General features: G+C 43.4%; 2 protein-coding genes across 3 annotated transcripts in view; one reads left to right on the top strand and one right to left on the bottom strand.

Annotated features, from left to right (window-relative positions):
* schip1 (schwannomin interacting protein 1) overlaps positions 1–20,826 on the bottom strand; it is a 239,723-nt gene extending 218,897 nt beyond the window's left edge. The window contains exons 1-5 of one of the 2 annotated variants that reach the window (XM_085796335.1): positions 20,752–20,826; positions 20,367–20,460; positions 13,573–13,640; positions 13,210–13,293; positions 9,959–10,100 (exon numbers count right to left, since the gene is read on the bottom strand). In XM_085796335.1, the coding sequence (XP_085652461.1) occupies positions 9,959–10,100; positions 13,210–13,293; positions 13,573–13,640; positions 20,367–20,460; positions 20,752–20,774 (411 nt within the window). In that variant the 5' untranslated portion in view covers positions 20,775–20,826. The remainder of the gene's footprint in view (positions 1–9,958; positions 10,101–13,209; positions 13,294–13,572; positions 13,641–20,366; positions 20,461–20,751) is intronic. The other variant, XM_085796336.1, reaches the window with a different exon arrangement.
* A 591-nt stretch (positions 20,827–21,417) lies between these two features.
* On the top strand, positions 21,418–22,414 carry LOC146976502 (P2Y purinoceptor 4-like). Its single transcript, XM_085796713.1, has one exon. It carries the CDS (start codon positions 21,434–21,436, stop codon positions 22,412–22,414), a length of 981 nt encoding a protein of 326 aa, XP_085652839.1. The 5' UTR covers positions 21,418–21,433.
* Positions 22,415–22,480: the final 66 nt, after the last annotated feature.

Raw genomic sequence — 22,480 nt, 5'->3', positions numbered from 1 at the left:
GCAACTGTATTGTGTAATTCCTGTGTCAAATATATTTAGAAAACAACAAAGAAATAAACACGTAGCCACACACTGAGCAAAACAAAAAAAGATCAATGGGTTGCTACAGCAAGGCATCCTGCAGCTGACACACCATCACGCGTTGGGTACTGAAATACTCATTTGCATGCTTTTTTAGTATAATCACTTTCAAGACCATGAACGTGCATCACAATGTGTTTGCTTAATAGATTGCTTGATAGAATAAATAAATAAAACTATGCATCAGCATGTGAAACCATCACAAAAACAACATACCTTTAAATGGCAAAAAACATTTCATTAATAATCCCTTTTATCCAACTCCTGCCTAAAGACCGCATTGATAAGTTGTTTGCCTTTCTGTTACTGCACAGCATAAGGAGCGTCACACTGTGACAGCTTGGAAGATATCAGAGAGGTGCCTAATATCTTTAGCCAACAACAACTAATTGCTTCTTTCTCTGTAGTTGGTGTTTAATCTGCTGGTGTCCTTTACTGAAACTAAAAAGCATACCACATATTATTATTGAATCAAATTTAAGGTCAAGAAAACACTGGTGTTGAAATTGTGTTCTCCTGCTGCATCTCTCCAGGGCTCGTGGTAAAGTGACAAGCTGGTGCCCATGATCAGATCAGAGGAGAGGACATTAAGGACTGGCTGCACAGTATATGAAATACAACATGCAATTCATAACTCCACTACTGTCCCCACTCCCCACCCTCTTCCTACATACTGTATGCACGCTTTTGGTTTTACTCTACAACACTGATTCCCTCTCCTCTGATGATAGCTACCAACTCCCATCTTCACCACCACCAAGTCCACACAGCAGGGATGCTGTCAGAGAAGGATTATAATGTCTCTGATCTGGTTAATGGACAGTAATGGTAGATGGCTGATGAACAGGAGGAGGGGGGGGGCGGGGTGAACCGTTCCAGGGGTGTACTATCTGAGCCAGGTCAGAAAGGAGATCAACCCCCAACTCCTCTCCTCTCTTTACACTACTCCTCTCTCCTCCAGGGATCTCATTATGGCAGACTCACTGGCCATGAGGATTGAGCCACTCTGCGTATGAGATGGGCTAAAGACTGGGACGAGCCCTGTGTGTAAGAGGAAGGGAGTAAGTGAGGGTGTGAACGAGGGAGGCTGAAAGAGATAGTGGAAGAAAGGATGAGGAGACTAAAAAAAATGGGGGCTGCAGAATGGAGAGAGAGTAAGAAGAGAGATAACTGGGGGGGGGTGTGTGTGCACGCAACGAAGCTGTAATAGAGGAGTCGAGCATATAGCCTACGGTACCAGATTGTTATTACTGCTGCAGATGGTTTGGAAGACGCTTCCAGCAGATTTATGTTTTGCTATAGTGTCTGTGTGTATATATGTGTGTCACATCCATGTCTGCATGCTGCTATATGCTTGTTTAGTTTAAGTAATGTCAGCTAAATGGCATGTTTTCTCAATAAATAACCAATTAAAAGCTCAGAGGGAGTTTGCGGTGAGCTACAGCATCCAATCAAATCCCCATACACCAGCTGCAAACCCTCTCCCTCTCATCACACACGCAGCCTGCTGTAAATATCCAATCAGGTGGCTCACAAAAACAACAGTAAATGACATGAAGTGAAAAGACTAAGATGAGCTGAAATGCTCACTCCCTTTTCACTCCACATTCTCCCCATCTCCCCCCTGTATCTTGATCAAGATCCATCTTGCCCTCTGCTCTTTTTCACTTGTCAGCTCTTCTCCATTTGTGTAACAGCTTTTATTGATTTTTTTTCAGAGGGGTCATAAGATGCTCTTAATGTGTCTCTGAAGACTGTTAGTGTGTTTATATTTGTGTACATGAGCTGATGTGAGCGTGTAAGTGTGTGCATCTTTGCAGGTACACACATAATAGTCAACATTAGTCTTTGGACAGTTTGGGCAGAGACTGTGATGAAGAAGAAATGAGACAAACATACCAGTTCCTGTGCATACTTTCGATCTCACACCCACACAAATGTAGGTTCACGAAGGCTCTAATGCAGAGTTATTATCCTCATAATCTCCAAAATCTACCACGACTTCTCTCTATTCTCCCACCTCCTATTTTCAGCTTTCCATCCAGCCATCCATCGTTATCTCTCCACCTCCCGTAGACATCGGCGCTCTCCTATTCTCATTTTCACTCTCTACCATGATAGATCTCCAAGATATCTTCACAATGGGATTTTTCAAAATCAGTGGCTATTTTGGAGTATCACTTTCTAGGCATGAGGTTGTGTGCTTCAATGGATATATATTTATGTAGATTCTAAAATGCTAAAAAAAAAAAACTAAAAACTGCTACTATCAAAATACATTTCTGAATCTCAGAAAGGTAGGGTGAGAAATATTGTGATGCTTTTGTTCAATAATCATGCTTTACACACCAATCAATCTTTAACCAGATATCAATCACTATACTTTGTGACCACTTCTTCTCTTTCTTTAACTTCAGTTTCCATTGTTTAGATCATTCACATTAACAGTAACTGTACAACATGTACATATATGTAAATGTATGCACAGACAGCCTTTCATTCATTCATTCTTTCCTCTTTCATTCATTCATTCCTTCCATTCAAAATGTATATAGCCTACCGTATACATTCTCGTCCTCACAGGCTGAGGCTGATTCACTGTTTGGTTGTTTACCTACCTGGACAAGCCAGGGAGAAGATTTCTAGGTTCTAGGTTTCAAAAGGGGTTTTATTTTTGGAGGAAACCTATAAATGTCTCACAGAATGGAGATGAAATGCAAGCTATTAATATTATTTGTCACTATTTCTTTCTGAAAAGGCTATAAAGAAAATGCTTAGCTATGACTGACCAATCACTGTTTGGGAAGAGATCTAACAAAGTCAAACAAGTGAGTGGAGAAACTGAAAATCTGAGAGGGGATGACATAAGCAATGAACAACAATTACTGTGCAAGTTTCTAAATTTACCAAGACAAAAAGCTGAGTATCAACAGCATCAATAGCACTTGACAACAATACATAAGCAGGGACTATTAGGAAAAGGTATATGCATAATGTAAACCTGCAAGGTTCAAGCAGCCTACAGTAGGAAATGGCCTTTGGAAACATACAGTAAAAAGTAAATGTGTGTTTATGTATGGGTGTTAATTTTAGTATGAGTGAGTCTATGTCTGAATTTTCCTCTAGCGTTTATATTTTGCACAAGCAATCACATTTTCTTCTCTAACGGATACAAATTCTCAGGAAGCCAGCTGAGCCTGGGCCTGTTTTGACAGTAAATAAGCTAATAGGCAAATGTCATGGCTATTAAATGAGTTAAGCCCGATCGATGTCAACTCCGGGGCAGAGGTATATAAATTCATTTCAAATGAGACACCAACTGACACCAATAAAACAAGTAATCTGTTAGCATCTGTCTGCAGAAACGGGGGGACTGGTGTGTGTTTGTGAAAGTGGATCCGCGTATGTGCATCAAGAGGCAGTGGGAGGGAAAGCGTGGGATGACACAGAGTGAGGGTGGGAAAAGGATTTAAGGGGGGGTAGAGGTGGAGGCATGGATGAAGCCGTCACTTCGCTTTGTGAGATTCTTGGCGGTGAGAGATGAGAGAATGATCTCCCACGCAGGCAGCAGAAATGCTTACGCTAACACTTTCTCTCCGCCTGGGCCCCAGAAAAGGAGGGGAGAAATGTGCAAACATGTCACAGAGATAGGAACAGATCAATGTCCACAAACACTGTTAGCAAAAAAAAAAAAAGCACAGCCACAAACACACAAACTTGTTTTAGCACAGCGCAACCATAGATGATGTAATGTGTTTTTATCTAGATTTCACGTTCAACTTTGTTTCCCCCTTTTTCTTCCTCCTCTACTGGCAGTCCCTCTCTTTACTATCCATCTCTGAAACGATCAATCATCATTTGTGATCAGGCAGCCCATAGCAACAGTATTAGTTTTTAGTAATGCCGGGCTCAGCACTGAGGCGTTTCATTGCCATGCTCATCTCCTTTAGCTTTGATTGGTTCAAAACTCATCACCAGCGTCCCAGAGGACCACACCCAGCTGTGAATCACTGTCCACTGAAGCAACAAAGTCAGCACACACGGCCACTCACATGTAAATTCATTTTAATACTCTTAAAGGGATAGTTCAACATTTTGGCAAATTGGCCCATTGCCATAATCGCTATAGTCATAGCAGTAGGTTCATTACCTTTAATTGTAGGTGTAAGCTATTTTCAGTACGGCGGAGCGCAGCAGCTGGCTGCTCAGAGCTACGCTATGGAGGCTAAGGGAATTTCTTGGTTTCCCTCATTAAACTCATCAAATTCAACATCCCAAAACTCCACAGCGCTTTTGTAGACAAGTTGTGACCTGCACAACCACCACGCTATGAGATAATGACGGAACGATACGAAACGGAGCCGTTTTCGAGGTAAATACAGGGTAAATACGGAGACTGCTTGCTGAAAAACTGTCCCTGAACGCAACGCGCATCAGCGGTTTTGTATGAATTTACCTCGAAAACGGCTCCGTTTCGTATCGTTCCGTCATTATCTCATAGCGTGGTGGTTGTGCAGCTCACAACTTGTCTACAAAAGCGCTGTGGAGTTTTGGGATTTTGTATTTGATGAGTTTAATGAGGGAAACCAAGAAATTCCCTTAGCCTCCATAGCGTAGCTCTGAGCAGCCAGCTGCTGCGCTCCGCTGTTCTAAAAACAGCTTACACCTACAATTAAAGGTAACGAACCTACTGCTATGACTATAGCAATTATGGCAATGGGCCAATTTGCCAAAATGTTGAACTATCCCTTTAAGTCAGCTCACACTATAAAACAACAGACTTACTAAGCTACAGAGAAAACTATGCAAACAATGATCTACAATTCTGTTAATAAAAAGCACCATTAAAGCTCCAGTTGGTAAGTTGACGAAAGTGAAAGTAAACTCCGCGACTTGGTCGGAAATTTCAAGACAATACTCCGTCAGGTCCCTTTATGAACCTCTGCCAAGCGCCCCACACACACACAGACACACACAAAGTAGCCATGAACGCACCCACAGAGAAAAAAAAAAAAAAAAAAAAGACGTACCGTATCCATAGCACGACGTGTAGGAGCGGCGATTGGCTGCTCCTCCTGCTCCCTCTACCTGACTGGTGGAGAATCGTCGGGCGCGGTGGATTTTGGCAAATACGATTACAGGCTGTAGGTGGAGCCAGAGGAGTTGGATTTTGTCCTAAATTACTCATTTAATGTCTGACCATCAGAATATAGTGACAATTCCAGCAAATATGACTGAATAATTGTTACCAACTGAAGCTTTAAGTCAACCTTACATCTATAAAAGCCTGCAGGTTTTCATCTGTTAGAGCTCACTGATTTACGTTCTCTACTGTGTCCAAGACCTTATTCGTATTCAAAGCTGCAGCCAGTCAGTTATTGGTTATCTTCCTCAAATTCATCTGGATAAGTGGATATGCGGAAGGTTAAGTTTACCCTGAAGCTAATTTAGATATACGACTTATGCTACGACAAGTACTGCCTTTAAGCTTCTTGTCTGAAACAAGTATTTTGGTGAATGTCAGTATTTTAAGTTGTAAAAAAGGAAGATAAATGGAGAGTTAGATTACAAGACTCTCACATCGGCATGCTAAAGCTACAGCCAAGAGATACTAGGAAATCACCCCACCATCTAAAGCCAATTTATAGCTTTCGTACAGTTTAAACAAATCAGTAAGTGAGCTGCAGAGGTCCTGTAGTCAGATTTTGATACCTTTGCACAGAGCCAAGCTAGCAATTTCCCACTGTATCCCTGCAAAGCTAAACTAACAGTCTCCTGGCTGTCAGCATCACATTGAACACACAGATGTAACAGCCATATCAATCTTCATATCCCAAAATTGTAAACCACTCCTTTGAGTATAAACCGTTTCATATCACAGAATCACCTGAGGGGTTTTTCTAACATTATTGATTATGACTTTGTCAGGAGTTAAAACATTGCAACTAATAAATAAATGCTCACATAGTCTTGAAATGGCTCCACACCATGCCTCCAGCATAGTCATCTACACAGCAACCCCAGCAGATCAGGCAACACGCAGCAGCAGTGTCAGAACAGTCAGACCTATTGATTTACTATCAACGAGCCTGGAATGACCAGTGCAGGACATGTAGGGCCTGGCCCCTCGGTGTATAAATAATACATTCAGGTCTAAGGTTACTGCAGGCTTGAGCCAACCCTTTCTAGGGATGCCACTGCACTGTATGAAAGATGCACACAAACAGATGTAGGAGACAGCCTGACATTGATTTGAACAGAGTTGAATTCTAAGAGGTGTTGCGAGACGGTGTGCGTGTGTTTGAGGATGTTTTTCTGGGTTGGAGCAGATGAGGCTGAAAAACCTCAGCGTGTGCTGCAGCGTCTTACCTATGCTTCTCTGTGAGTGTGTGTGTGTAGTGTTCAATATCAGAGTTCCATGAAATATGCATGAAGTATGTTTGAACCCCCTCCACCTCACCATCCCCTTCAGGCTGTTGCAAGGTCCTTCACATGAACACGCACGCACACACACACAACATAATGTGGCACCCTGGCCTTACTCTGATGAATGTCTGTCCTTCAGAGAGCTCAACGGCCACAGAAGAGTGATACAGTGCGAATGAGGACAGACGACGGCAGCAAGAAAGAGAAGAAAGAAAAAGAGAGAGAGCATGACTGACAGAGAGGAGGAGAGAAAAGGCAAAAAGGTTGAGTGATGCTGGGGAGTCACTGTCCAGCACTGATCTCAAACAAGATTGGTATAGCTAGGTGAAATAAAATATAATGTATGGGGAAAAGATTCATTACAATCTCTAAAAGGTCAACAGGTTTTAAGCTTTGCTTTGAGTCATGCACTTATTCAACTGTGTTTCAACTGCTGAACTTGTATAGTTTGCCATTTTCATTTTACCTAAACAGTTTTAGTTAAACTTTTAGTTTAAATACATGTTTATTTGAAACAAGCATCCTTTAGTGCAGTATATTTACATCATGCATAACATCCCACTGAGAAATAACGCTAAGGTATGATGGGGAGCAGGTCTTCAAATTGAGGAGAATAATTTGTTTGCGTGGGTGGCTGATGGATTAATCATGCATATATGTAGATTTGGATGTCATCAGAGCTGAGCTGAGCTGCACATCACTACTGTAATGTGCGCATCTTGCAGAACAAACAGCAGCCAATCACGTTAGAGTCGAACATGTAATCTGAGGCATTTACTGCACACAAGAGACTTTTATTCGCTGACATTATATTTCAAGTCAGTGCCAGAAAACAACACCGACTATAGAGACAGGTGCTCTCAAATGGACAAACTAAGAGGGATGTGCTGCGACAAACAGGGAGATGATGAGATATATGAAGTATTAACATTACACTGGTGGCTACAGCTCTGCAGGTGTAAATCTATGGAAGAAGTATTCTCATCAGCGTTTACAATTATTCCGGTGCATTACTGTGCAAGTAGCACATTGCTGTAGCTAATGGAGATGTTAAAGGAACTGTATGGAAGAAATGTACAGCAAGTAATCATAAAATCACTCAATATGACACCAGAGACTAAGGAATCATGTTAATTTGATATACTGATTTAACTGACAACAACAGTACAGCCAGGATATTCGCATTTAAAAATTTTATTTGTAGCCTGCAAATCATGTTTATGTTCTGGTTTTGTGTTTTGGCATGTGGCGCCACCCACCGGTCTCTCCCCATCACAGCGTCGGTGGCATTTCGGCCTCCGGGTTGCCAGTTAAGCTACTGAGCTTCAGCTACGGCTGTGAGATAAAGCGATCTCCAATTGAAATCGCAATAAAAAAAATATTGATTTTAATTATCGGCTATGGTCAAATTTCTTTGATATCACATGCGAGAAATAAGCGTCTTGTCACTCCGTCTGATAGGCCGCCTCCTGTCCAGAGCAGATATTGGTAGAGCTGCAACAGCTAAAGCTTAAAGGGAAGAATTACAAAGTGAAAGTTGGAAAAGAGGGAGGAAATGGAGCCAATGGTAAATAAAGTGACGGTGAATGTGTAGAGCGGTTCATGAGACGAGTCCGGCCCAGTCAGTTTGCCTGTCTTAGGTCGTCATGTGTTGTGATCCGACGGTCAGAAAGAGGAGGAGAAAACTCCGACTGTGAAAACACGGAGCAGCTTGTGTCGTTTATTCTGCGGTAACACGTCTCATATGCTGACACACACATGGGGCGTAGCGTTGGAGCGGTGAAGTGAAACAATAACCTGCAGATCACCTGGGTTGACGTGACCTCTGCTCGTAGTTACTCGTAGTTACTACAGAGCAATAAAATAGAGTAAAAAGCTAAACATTCATCAAGAACCTGCTCAAACTACAGAAACGCGAACACATAGGAGATATATTTACTATGATAACATATCCTTCCCTCTGACTGCAGGAAGTAACTAATGCAGTCTAACATGTTTTAAAGAGGCATGATCATCTTTACATTGAGACTGACTGTGTGAGCGAGAAAAGCAGAGGTTAGCGCGTGGTTATCTGGCAACCCCGAGTCTGAGGACAAGAGGAGGGGAAACAACACGCTGCAGTGTTTTGAATTTGACTGCAGCAACAGTTTTGGCCACAGTCTCACATATAGCTCCTTTAACTATGATAACTATAAGTTTCTTCTATAGTGTGTCATTTGTTTTGTGTAGAAAATAGTATCATCTTAAGCAGCCACTGCATGAGAAGCGTTAGATGGGAGGGAGATAGAAATAAACTTATGAATTCTCCACATTGTTTCAAGATTGCAAATTTATGTTCTCAACAAAAGTAGTGTTGAAAAAGGAAAGTAAGAGAGAAGAGATTGAGGGAGGGCTCTTTGTCATCTTGGTTTTTAAGTTACACTAACTTTCTAATTAGGAAGACATTTGCTGCTGTGCTAATGAACAACAAACTCTTTCAAGCAGAACAAACAACCTAAAAACACAGCACACACGCACACACACTGACAAGAGTCTCACCAGGACTCCAGCCCATCTGTTTGCTAAGGGAGTCTTGCTTTCCTGTAGCACTTCTTAAAAAGAGAGGGGGAAAAAAATATTCCACACACGCACGCACACATACACACACTAGTCAGTATGCAGACATGACATCATATCTTTCCGTGCTGGGTTTCTGCAAAAAAGCGTAGGCAGGCTTGTGCTGGTAGCTTGTGTGATTACTACACTGTGAGAGCCAACACAGACTGTATCCATCCATGGGAAACCAGCAGAGCAGACTGTCCATGTGTGTATGTTTGTGCCTTGTCTGTCACTGAGAACTTGAGGCGGTTTAAAGGCATCTTTTTCGCATCTCTGCATTCATCTCCTTGTCACTGCCTCCTCCTCCCCCCCTCTGGCTTTTTGATTCTTTCTTGCTTCTCCTCACACTGTTTATCTGCTACTTGTACTGTTTTTTTTTTTCCTCTGGCTTTTGTTTGGCTGCCATGCCCTGTAAGCACTGTTTAATTCTCCCCTGTGCTCCCTCGGGAGAGCGAATTGGTGAGGAGAGGGGTAGGGGGGTGAGAAGAGGGGGGACAAGGGCAGAGGCACTTCATTAATCAATCAACCAGCTTTGAAAATTTACCTAATTAATGGCTAATTACTGATCTGGGCACAGTGCCAGCTGGCATCCTATCCGCCTCCACCAATACGACCCCCGCCGTCCCCCAGATGACACTAGAGGTAAACACCCCTCCCTCATTACCTCCTTTGCTCTCTTCTTTATTACTCTACCCATCCATGCATCCATTCATCCACTCCTTTTAGGGGTCTGAGCGGAAACAACAGATCAAAGCCGATAACTTACAGTAGAAAGCAGATCATCTAAAGGTTTCTAGATTCTTATTCTCACGTCACACCATATGGTTTTCCAATTAATATTCTTCAGTCTTACCGTTGAAATACTGGCAGTCAACACAGGGTCCTGGTGGCTCTCTGGTGGCACCGTCTCATCCTGATGGCTGCTGGTGAGGCTCTTGTCTTGCTCCTGCCAGGTCCCTCTGTGGGACATGCTTGCACGCCAGGCACGCTGGATCCTGGGATCATGAGTGGATAAAATGGACACATCAGTAACATCGTTGTACGTTAATTACTACCAACCCCATCTCCATAATAAAAGTCCAAACACACTCAGCAGTTGCAGTTCACATCAGTGTCTTTCTGGGCTCTGGTTCCACTTTGGACTTAGGCAGATCAAGAAAGTGTTTGCACGGACTTGCATTGGACGCAGTGTATTCTTAGTGCTTTAGTTTGGACTGTCTTTAAAACTTAATCCAACTGTGATTTTTAGGGCATGCAAAATAACTTTAGGCAAACTCACAGTGCAGGCTCCGACTGTTGTCACCCGTCTAGCTTTGCTCCGTTATCATTCCCACCAGCTCCGTTAAAGCAGAAGTAAGCGATCCGGTTGTTTTGGCTAATGCTGCGTTCCAGGCAGGCTTTTGAAACCGTAAATTACAGCTTCAAGTCACGACTTAAGACTTTGTAGCGTTCCAGGCAACCCGCAACTCGCGTTTCTCCGACCTGTTGCCTGTGAAAGTGCACTATAACGGCCACTCGTAACTTCCGTCCCGTGAACGCGCACCAGATCGAACTGGTACGACTTCACAGGTCGGAAAAACACGAGTTACGGGTTGCCCCGAACGCACCATAACTTCTTGTCAGCCGACGGAGTTAGCAGCCCCGCCCTCGTCATGGATCTATTGGTCCTCGTCCCTACGTCACCACATTCACACGCATCCCTTGGCTGCACACACAGCCCTTCATGCCGTTCTCTGTCCTCATTGGATAAAAATTGTAGGATACAAGAAAAGTTTTCTCCTCGGCTCAGAGCAGAGCAGAGGGACTGAGAGACCCGTGTTTCGGTCCAAACACTCTATGTAAGTGATTGCTGTCGGAAGATATAACTATTTAAGACTTATATTAAAGGGATAGTTCACCCTAGAATGATATTTCGCTCATTATCTACTCACCCTCATGTTGACTAAGGGCTGGAAGAAGTTTCAGAGTCCACCGTCCCTTCTCTGAGTTACAGGGGGTCTTGGCGTAGCAGTGCATGTCCATATAACGGTTGCAAAGGGACACCAGAGCTCTTCGTAAAAAAACACACACAAAAAAACATCCAAATACCTCCATGATGCTCGTATGTAATGTCCGTCTTGTGCTGAAGCCCCAAATTGCGTAATTGCCCCGAAAAAAATTAAATAAGTCTATATTTTAAGCTTGTTTGTAGCGGAAGCTTCGCAAATCACGCGAGATTTGGACGGACCAGGAAGAGGAGCTTCGAGAAGCTTCCGCTACAAACAAGCTTAAAATATAGATTTATTTAATTTTTTTCGGGACAATTACGCAATTTGGGGCTTCAGCACAAGACGGACATTACATACGAGCATCATGGAGGTATTTGGATGTTTTTTTGTGTGTGTTTTTTTACGAAGAGCTCTGGTGTCCCTTTGCAACCGTTATATGGACATGCACTGCTACGCCAAGACCCCCTGTAACTCAGAGAAGGGACGGTGGACTCTGAAACTTCTTCCAGCCCTTAGTCAACATGAGGGTGAGTAGATAATGAGCGAAATATCATTCTAGGGTGAACTATCCCTTTAACACAAAAATATCGCTTACTTCTGCTTTAACACCGCCACTAGCCTACATGTTACTGTGGCCGGGAGCCCGTCATCAGCCGGCCGCAGCCTGCTCCTCCTGCCCCAGGCCCTCGGCTCCATCCACCTGTGTCTCTACATCTTCATCCAGCAGCTTGTATGACATAAGTATGACGCCATAACATAAGCTTGTCTTCTCCTCACTTGGCGCCGGTGGATGATGTTCATGCAGCTAACGTCGAGCTAACACTAGCTGCTAGCATCTATAACGTTGTGTAACGTTAGGCTAGCTCTATAAAACGTCGTTTTCTACATTTCTTGCTCCAAATTCTCTGTTTTTCATTTAGTTTGTGAAGAATAGGATACTACTTCATCCTCTCTCCGTCTTCTTTGATTAGCCCGTTACTTCACTACTGACACCTGTACACGGTTGGAAGCATCCATTTGGAGGGAGGGGGGGGGGGGGGGGTCTGAACCTTTTATCCATAGATTGTAGGTGACCAGTTTAGGGACCCTCCCCCTCCCCCTCCCCCTCCCCCAGTCAGATGGGTTGTCCCAACATTACCAGGGAATTTCTAATATTGAGACGTAGTCGTAGGCTGGCTCTTCTCATTTATTTTACTACAACACCAACAAGTGTAGCCTATTGCTTAGAAAACACTTTGGGATAGGAGTTTATTTCCTTCTCCTACTTCTCATTTTCCCCCACTATTTTGAGTCAATTTTGACATTTTTCCCCCCCTGTAGACATAACACATAGCTAGGTACAGTATTTTCTCGACATCTTCAGCCCTGTTACCTCCACAGACCATCTTCTGTCTCTCACTTTCCACCCTCTTTCATCCCTGTAGGCTAGTCACCCCAAAGCCAAGGTCCAGGGATGGAGAGTAGGATCAATTACCCGATGGAGAAACACACTTACCTCCAGCGGAGCAGAGAGACAGCTGAGCCAAATGGAACAAATTGAATTAAGCCATAACTCCTAGCTCCAAAACCAATACCCCTACCCCCCACTCCTTCCTCCATCCCTATTTTTCCTCCACTTCTGTGCTCACATTGCTTCTTCTATCTCTCCATTCACCCTCTTTCAAAGCTTCTCTGCAATTTTTGTGACTTTATCCAGAATTTTTTTTTTCCATCACACCTTTACAAACCCCAATCATGTTACCTCAACACAGTAACATTGGCTTTTGCTTCTCCACCCCCGACTTTCAAGGAAGTGAAAGCCTGAGGCGAGAGCTGTCCTTCCGTCTTACACCTAGAAAACCCTCGGTCCATCATGTTTAAGAAAATGACGTTAGGTGGCAGTCTACGAGAGTTCATGCTCTCAAAAGTGCACTATGACCCCGGATTCTGAAACCTAATCTCAGGTTAGATTGAATTAAAGAAAGTCAAGTGTACATTGATCAGTCCTACACAACAAACATAATGCACTTTTAAGGTCATGGCATGGGTAACATTGGTGACACTCAGTGTAAAACTCATTAAAAATCAACAGATAAAAAAAAGCCATATACACAAATAAACCACAACTGATACTCACACAATAGCCTTCATTTCCAGATGCTGCTGTTGCTCACGGCGATGAGGGCTATTATCATCTTCCTCCTCACTCCTAGGAGGGTTTCTACACAACAGTAGCAAGAAAGGACAGAACAGAAATATGAGGTAAGCAAACGCTGATGGCAACTTGCATCCTACAAATGTATTAATTTATACATTTATTACAGCACTTGGAGTTTCTGTGCAACAGTCAGGACTTTCCAATAGAAAATAAGCCACTGTTATGGTTAAGGAAGAACAGGGGCTTTACATTATAGGACAGTAGCCCCTCTCATTGGAGATTGAGTGCTGTGCATAAAATAAAGTTTTTATGGAACAGCCGGGACACTGTGAAGTGGCTTACCTCTCCACTTTGGGAACTGCTTGCCCTCCACTGTGGTTGCAGTAGCGATGATATCTCTTCACCTCCTCCTGTGTGGTAAATAGTGTTGATATGTAAACAAGGTCTTTTTTTGTGCAAAGGATATGATACAGGATGATATTGTGCTTCGATAAGATACAATAATAAACCTGCAGCATTTCGCATACTGTAGCCTATGTGTAACTGCTTCTCCACCCACGCACGTCTGGCATAAGCTGCACAACTGGGCCAAAACAGAGGAAAACTGCTTATTTTATCATTTGTTTCTGTTTTATGTTTATTAACCTCAAGAGCAGCAGTATGTCTGGGTCTGTTAACATGGGCATAAATAACCATTAACACAGAGAGGCAAGGGAAAAAAACAACAACAACATGATGTGCTATTGCTGATGCAGAACAGCACGTGTGCTCTGCAGGTGCCAAACAGCCAGACACCGGCTGCATGCCAGGGGGTGAGGCCCATCTCATGCAGCTCAGGGGCCAATGCCATGAAGCTCAATGGGACCGGGCAGATGGATGTGCTCCCAGAGCAGCAAAGCAGCTCCATCTTTAGTGTTCAGACATCTCTGCATTAGCCAACAGGGTTTAAGCTGTGAGTATTTGTTCAGGTTTGAGTCCATGAGCTTTTGACTGTGTGAGGATGCATTCAGCTCACCGATCAGTATGACGCACAGGATAATGACTACATGCAATGAGAAAGGCGACCCTCGTGCCAGTGAACAGACAGATTTATCACACGACCCTGTAGTTCTTCTCAGCTCAATAGAGCATTTTTTAGTGTTTGTAATTTCATTGGATTGTTTTTGTTTCATGGCACACAACTTCACTGTTGTTGCTCTGGTCTCGCTGCTCTCATCGTCCTGCACGTCCAGCTGCAGCAAACAGCTGTTTTAAGGGGGAAAGCTATGATGAAACCACTGTAAACTTGGTTCAGAAAAAAAAAGCAAACAGCTGGTGAATACAGCAGAGCATTTGGCAGCTAAAGAGCGACATATTTCCCTCAAGAGTTGGACAAGACCAAATATGAGCTAAATAAAGAGTGAATATTTGATTTATTTGTGTCAGGTGGACAGACACGCAACTTGAAATCAGTCGAGTTGCCCTTGGCTTAGGCATAAAATGCAGAAAAACTTACATTTTCAAATATCACCACTGTCTCTAGATGAGGTAGATCCTATAAATAGAATAAGCAAATGTTTGAACTGTTTTAGTGACTTTCTCCAACTGCTCCACTCATCCGCATGCCCCAATTCAAACATTATCACACAAACCGACTCTAAAATTAAATTAAATTTAATTAAATATATTATGGAATTGCATATAATCGTCACCATCATAATATCAGGTGTGTGTGTATGTTTGTATAACACCAAAAAGCATACATGAGCTTATGTAATATATGTTTTGCTACAAGTTTTAAAACTGTATTAGTTGAACAGTTCCCAATGTTCTTTCTGTTCCTCACAGCAAAGCCAGTAGGGATTAAGTGCTCAGGATGCCAGGCAAAAGGCCAATAAGGATTTAAATTGTAACTGTATCAACAAGTGCTGTGCTGTGCTGTATTAAGATTACATTGCATTCTCACACTTGAGCTAAAGTGTAAAAAAAAACAACCTAATAAAATAGGTACATAAGTTATTAAAATATATTTTCAAGACAAAAGTTTTATGCTGAAATATAAATTGAAAGTGTGTGTAAAACGGCAAAAATGTCTCATCTAAAGCTGGAGCAATTCATCTTCATGACAGTATCGTGATTAAATTGTCTAGTAACACTAGCTATATGATTGAGAATTTAGAGCATTAATACTGTGAATAAAACATTAATAACAGTAAAATAAAATGTAACATGGTAATGTTACTTTAAGTTTTCAAAGTCTGTAGTACTTTCTTGATGCTCACCTTGTGTCGGTCATGTTTTGTTTTTTACAGCGACTTGGGTGTTTACAACCAACTGTAAAATCTTGGGCCTCTGGACTGGATCAAATGTACTAAAGTTATGAGAGCAATAGAAATACCAAGGTAGCTGATGCTGATGACACGAGAAACACATTACTTGTAGGCTATAGGTTAGAGGATAATCTCTTAAATCAATAGCTGAATACATGATTGCATAAAAGCCAGGGATATTATCAGAGCACCTCTCTGCTGGACATGTAAACAGATTAATCGCATTATTTTCAATATCAAAATAAGGGCAATCAATAAACTGAAAAGCCAGGGAAGGTGAGGGTAGACTGTAATAAGAATTATGTCACTGAAAAATGAGGGAAGCGAGATAAAGAGCAAGGAAGGGGGCGAGAAAACAGCAGCACATAGCAGAAAGTCTGCTTCCCTTTAATTGATGAGTTATTAAAATCATAATTTCTCAGAGTCCTAGTTCTATCACAGAGATCGATGGCAGGCAGAGCTGAAGGTCCACACTGAAACACAGGCACACACACCAAGACAAAAAAGCTTATTCCCTCCGGTGTGTGAAAGATGGTCAGCTCTTTGTGGCCTTCAGATTAGTGTGGTCTCTCTCTCTTTCGGTGAGAAAAAACCCCCCACACACACCTGAATGCACACATACTGACATACACAATCACATATACACACACATGCACAAAGCAATCTGATCTCAGGGGATTTGATTGCAGTGTGGTGATGCGCTGAAACATCTGCATCAGACTATTGGCTGTTTAGCGGCAGCCTGACTTGCCGATCAACCAGGGGAAATGTCCAATCAGGAGAAGGGCTGTACCAGTGGAGATGCTCGTGAATTGCAACATCGGAAATCAATTTACATGTGCAGTGCGTGCAAGGAGTAATATGGAAGTCAACATTTACTCTTTCGCCTGAGTTCCTGAGTGTAAGAGAAATCCACTGTGAGATGTCGGTGTTACTGATGTGTTCATGTGATTACATGATCTGAAATTCTATTTCCTCTCATGGCTACGGGGGTGAAACAAGTGCCTTCTACTAAGGGAAATGGATTCAGGGTGGAGTTTATGATACGTTACTCAAACCTTTAAATCCTATTCGAGGAGAGACAAAGTTAACTAAAGCGAAAGAGAGACAGAAAATAGACACTCATGTTTGGAGGGCATAAGAATCAAAATGATAAACTTGCATTGACTGGATTCAGAGTGAGACAGCAGTTTTATACTGATCAGATAACAGTGTGTAGAGACCTATACGTTCACACAGTCCCCAGGACTCTGCAGTTACACAGCCATCAATCCATGGCTGGAGCAGATGCTGTAAACTGACCTACTATATGGCACGGATAAAGGAACAGCGACACCAAGGAGGCTTACCATACAGATGTGAGGTTAATTCCATATCTATAATTAAACAGTTCATCAAACACAGACAGACCCATTTCTTTATACAGGTTTTATAGGTATAAAGAACAAGAACAAAACAGAACACCCATTTAACAGCAGAGGGGCTGCTCTTTTAATTTTTTTCATTATCAATGAATATTTTAATTTACCATATTCAAGAAAATCTAAAAGATATAGTGCTTGTACAATATTCACATGATGATGCTATAAAATTAGAGAATGGAAGCAAATCTTGACATAATGAGAAGCTGGAACATGCACATGCTTGGCATTTCTGCTCTATCAATAATGACTGATTCATTACCATCATCAGGATCTTTCTTCTGCTGATTTTGGCTATCTGATAAATAAATCACTATAGCACTAATACACCAACAAGTCTGTGAACCTATTGTGTTTTGAGCCTTTGGTAGACATATGAACACTTAAGGAGGTTGGAAAAAGCAGATCTAGGATGTATGATGAGGAGGGCACAAGGTTATTCTAAAATGGAGGAGGAGGAGAAGAGGAAGACATCCCGAGAGGTACGGAGGTGGATGAGATTTGACAACTAGAGATGAAGGTGGTGTGAGAGTGATCACAAAGTCTATCAAAATGCAAAATGGAGCAGTTGGGACTTGTCCCCCCTCTGCTGCTATTAACTAGCAGAGAGCCGCTCTGGTTAACATATGGGGAGGGAGGGAGTGAGAGCATGTTCACACACTCGCACACAGATATGGGTGAGGGGGTTTCTCTTTATAGTGATCAAAGACTAGGCTCACTCATTTAGACCCAACCAGCCTTCTAAGACATGGTGATGGGAATGGATGGAAAATGACTACAAAACTGTCAGGGGAGTGTGTGTGTGTGTGTGTGTGCGTGTGTGTCTTGCAGCTTTGCGGACAATTTGAAGGTGTTATGGTGCATATTATCTATAAAAAAAGAAAGATAGAAAATAAAAAATACATTGTGTTTTTAATGTGGCAATGAACCCGAGCACAGGGTATAGGCTATATATTTCTTCATCATATGGCAGAGACCGCTCTGTCAGTGTGCAGGCTCATCTCGCTCTTGCGCAGGTTATTATGACTCAATCGCGGGATGCGTTTGAGTGAGCTGGTGCAAACAGCACTCAGCACAGCTCTGTCCCACTGCGGGGGACAGACGATAATGCACTTCTGAAATATGACACCCTTCCCTGGCACCGCCACGCTCCCCTACTATGTACAGTACATCCTCCTGCATATTAGAGAACGCTGCATCCAGGACTCCTACAGTTTATACTGGTGAACTGATGCTGCCCTGTGCACAAAAACACAAGTTCATTAAGAAGATGGCATCATGGGATTCCCCCCCCCCCTCATTACATGTCTGTTTAATTAGGAGCAACAAGGGGGCGTCATGCATGATGTTGATGGATGATTTCATGATTCCAGCTGCAAGTGCTGTGTCAACAATGTCACCTGTGCTGTGTATTTCATGCTTAACACCATTAAATGTGACCCCCCCCCCACACACACACACCCACTTTAGCCTCCCCCCTCCCTTTGGCATGCTGTTTAAATAAGCTCTGTGTGAAATGGTTAACAACATGGGCCCGTGGCCGTAAAATCCCGCTGTCCCATTGATTACAGGGTAATAGCTGGATAGATTAATGCGTTTCTCAGGGGGTTCATGCCTCGGCAATGAATCTGAATCACTCACACAGACACAACCAAAGTGGAGCAGCCTCCATATCCAATAACCCGCATTTCTATTTCTCACTCATATTTCACACACCAATTACTGGTTTTTGGTCCTTTAACAAGCTTCTTGGTGTCCTCCTCTGCCAAGTCTATGGACATGCATGTGAAGCTCCTCTGATGAGACAGACAGTTCAGCATGATCAATTTGGAAATGTCATTTTTACGTGGATAGGGATGATGAAACTCAGCTGTCAGGTGGAAACGGATTGGAACAGATCTGGAGTCAAAATGAGAAAGTTGAGAAGAACATGCAGCGAACAGGAGTGTGTGATTGTGTGGTTAGCTATGTGTTGGAGGGGAGGTGCAGTATTATAATATATTGCAGAGTAAGTCAAAAGCTGCGATGGAAACAGTGCTTTCAGAGCTCACACGCTCAATATCCCCCGCTGACAAAAATGCGCAACGCCACATCACTGGCATTAAATATTCAGAAGCTCAATAAATCCAGGTGAGTCTGCATGGGCACCTATACACTCACTGAGGAGCATAGAGGGAGAAACGCTGCATACTTCGGCTAAAAGCAAGCAAAACTCATTTACATAATTAATTCAATTACAACAACCAACTGTCAGAGTGTATTTATTTTCTCCAGCTATAAGCTACATAAGCTCTGCTCTCAACTCCAGAAAGAAGAGGAGGGCACACCCCCCTCAGCTCAGCCATGCCTTCACTAGAACCACTATACACTTTAATACTGAACACTGTTCTGTCATTTAAGCCTGTGAATATTCTCATTTGTCCAGGTCATAGTTATCTCAAGGAATTTTTTTTATCGAATGCAACTGGACTTGGTTATTTGTCTAGGAAAATCTGTCATGTTCTGTCTTTTTTTTTTATATACCATCACCACTATCTATACTTTACTGTGTAACATTTATTCTAATCTGGTGCTCTATGGTGTTATACTCTACTTCCATTTCATTTTCAAGTACTTTTAGTCCCATTCTAATTAAAGTTTTGTATAATACAGTAGGTTATGTGCACTGTGTTGTTCTCTGAAATAAAAATGTCTTAACATTTTCTTTATCTGCTGCTGCTGCATGGAAATTTTATTTATGCATCTTTTCTTCTCATATCTCATCTCATCTCATCTCATCATCCATTCCCTGCTGCAAATGAAGTCATTGAGAGGTGTTTTATTGTGCTATAATATTAATGAGACCTTTTCAGCTGCTGCCCTGACCACAAGAAGAAGAAGAAAAAAAAGAAGAAAGAAATATACTCAAGCAAACTTCTCCAAACCAAACCGAATTCTGACATTTGAACACTTCACAAGTGATGAAGGAAAGCAGAAATCAGAGCAGTGAAGTTGAACATGCATGGGGAGCTGATTTACTGTCGTTCACCAAAATGGTAACAGCAGCTTTCTCTGTCCACGGTGCTGATGCACTGATGCACTGAGGAAAGGTTTCCTAAACACCGTCATTCTGCCGCTCACAATAGATCCATGTACAGTACGAGATCTGCTCTTATACTTTCTCTAAACACTCTTTGCTATACTGAGCAGCACAAGCGTCAACTTCCTGCTCCTAGAAAAAAAAAAAAAAAAGATCAGAAAGTGAATTACATCATTGCTGAACTGTTCTGCTGCCTCACCAGCAGACAAGACACCGACATCTACCAGCAGAGAGGTGGAGGGATATGTTCGATCCAGTTCACACTCATGACATGCAACACAACTCTGACAGACTCTATTGTATGTTGCCCCTTTCCCCTCCTCTTACCTGGTTATTAATGCACAGAGCAAGGTGTTTCCTCTCCCGAGCCACAGCCAGACTCCCGCTGCGCAGCCTCGCCTCCTCTCCCTGGTACATGCTTCTGGGGAAAAGGACACCGCTCAAGTTAACACACACACAAAACTCGCCCAAAATCTTGAAATGTGCTCTGGAGATGCGACTATGTTGTTGAACAGCCTGTCCCCTCCTGTTCTCTGCCCTGCTGCAGAGAGTAGCACCGTTATGCAGGAATTTCTTTTTTATTATTTATTTTATCACTCATCAGTGCATGTAGAGGCAGCCTGCGTGGGGAAGCTCACCGTGCGTCCTCAGTGTTTTATCAGCGTTCCCCCCTTTTGCATGTTATGGAGACGAGCGTGGATGTGGCACTAACCTGTACGAGCCGTTCCTCAGCATGATGAGCTCTCTGTGTCTCTGTGTCCCTCTTCCTCCGCGGTCAGACAGAGATGAAGTGAACACTTACAGCAGCCGGAGAGAGACCAGACTTGGAAAATTCTCGCCAGCCAATGGGATGCTGAGCGTGTGCGCGCGCCCGTGTATCCCGGCTGTGTGTGCGCCTTTTTTCCTTTTTTTTTTTTTTTTAATACTGCTCTCTAGCTCGTGTGTGTGTGTGTGTGTGTGTGTGTGTGTGTGTGTGTGTGTGTGTGTGTGTGTGTGTGTGTGTGTGTGTGTGTTGACGATGTCATTTAAGTTGGCGATCTGCTTTAATCACAGCATTAGGTGATTATCTACACGCCTTCTCTCTGGGGAAGGACAGTCGTATACAGCGGCCTATCTCAGCCCATTGTACCCATAGATTGTACCAGGGCTTTCATATGCTTCACCTGTGTGCCAATCTATTTGCTCATATCCTAGATATGGCATTGTCAATTGGGTTTACATGACACAGTAGGTGTGGGCAGGAGACAGGAGGCAGATGTTGAACAAACACCTTGCATCTGGTGCACACGTCATCCCTTACACAGCAGCACCTGGCAAGGTGAGGTTTTAGGAAACTTTCATCCATCAGGTATAGATAAGTGATTGTACGTTGCAAACCGTTGAAGTTGATTTGAATGGAGGACTTCCACATCTGTCCAGTAACTAACTACTACAAGAGGATCCTTCTACCTGCGTCCTACGGCCTTGTGTTCGTGCTGGGCCTGACTCTGAACGGCGCCCTGGTGTGGTGCCTGTGCGCTCGGACGCGCCGCTGGAGCAGCACGGTGATCTACATGGCCAACCTGGCGGTGGCGGATCTGCTCTACGTGCTGGCCTTGCCCCCTCTCGTCATCAGCAACGCCATGGGAGACCTGTGGCCCTTCGGCAACATCATCTGCAAAACCGTCCGATTCTTCTTCTTCGTCAACCTCCACTGCAGCATGATGTTCCTCAGCTGCATCAGCGTGCACCGCTTCGTCGGGTTGTGTTTCCCCATCGCCGCCGTGCGCCTCAGGACCAAAAAACTCGCCCTCTTCGCGTCGGGCTCGGTTTGGATCCTGGCCACTGCGGAGATTTTACCCACACTGGTCTTTGCGCACACGGGTGTGATCAATAACATGACGGTGTGTTTTGAGATGACCGACCCGAAGCAGTTTAATGTGTACTTCCCTTACGGACTCTTTTTGGCCATAGTGGGGTTTCTGGTCCCGTTCCTAGTCGTGGTCACCTGTTACTGCTCCATGATGGGGGCGCTTTACTGCAGGGTCGCGGGCAGCATCTCCAACGCCAGGACAGCTCGTGTGCGTAAAAAGACCCTGTACACACTCATAGTTGTGTGTCTCATGTTTGTGGTGTGTTTCGTGCCTTATCACGTCGCTCGCACCGTCTACTTGTTTGTGCGGGTCTACGTACCCGGACGGTGTCACCTCCTGAACGTGGTCATGATCTCCTATAAAGTATGGAAACCGGTTGTGAGTTTCAACTGCTGCGCAAATCCCCTCCTCTACTTTTTGGGCTCTCACCGGCACCGCCAGGAGCTCCGGGCCTGGCTGTGCAGGAGGAAGAGGGTGCAGCCCTGCGTGTGTCTGGTGGATGCGGAGAGGACATCCAACTGAGGACCCATCAGTCTATATAGCTTATATAGACAGCAATAAGAGTAAAGACTGAACCAACGCTGTGTG

Source organism: Trachurus japonicus, chromosome 13 (genome assembly GCF_045865225.1).
Source record: "Trachurus japonicus isolate A0001 chromosome 13, Traja_1.0".
In the NCBI taxonomy this organism is placed as follows: domain Eukaryota; kingdom Metazoa; phylum Chordata; class Actinopteri; order Carangiformes; family Carangidae; genus Trachurus; species Trachurus japonicus.
The sequence above is the reverse complement of the archived record's forward strand: the minus strand, read 5'-3'. Positions and strand labels throughout refer to the sequence as shown.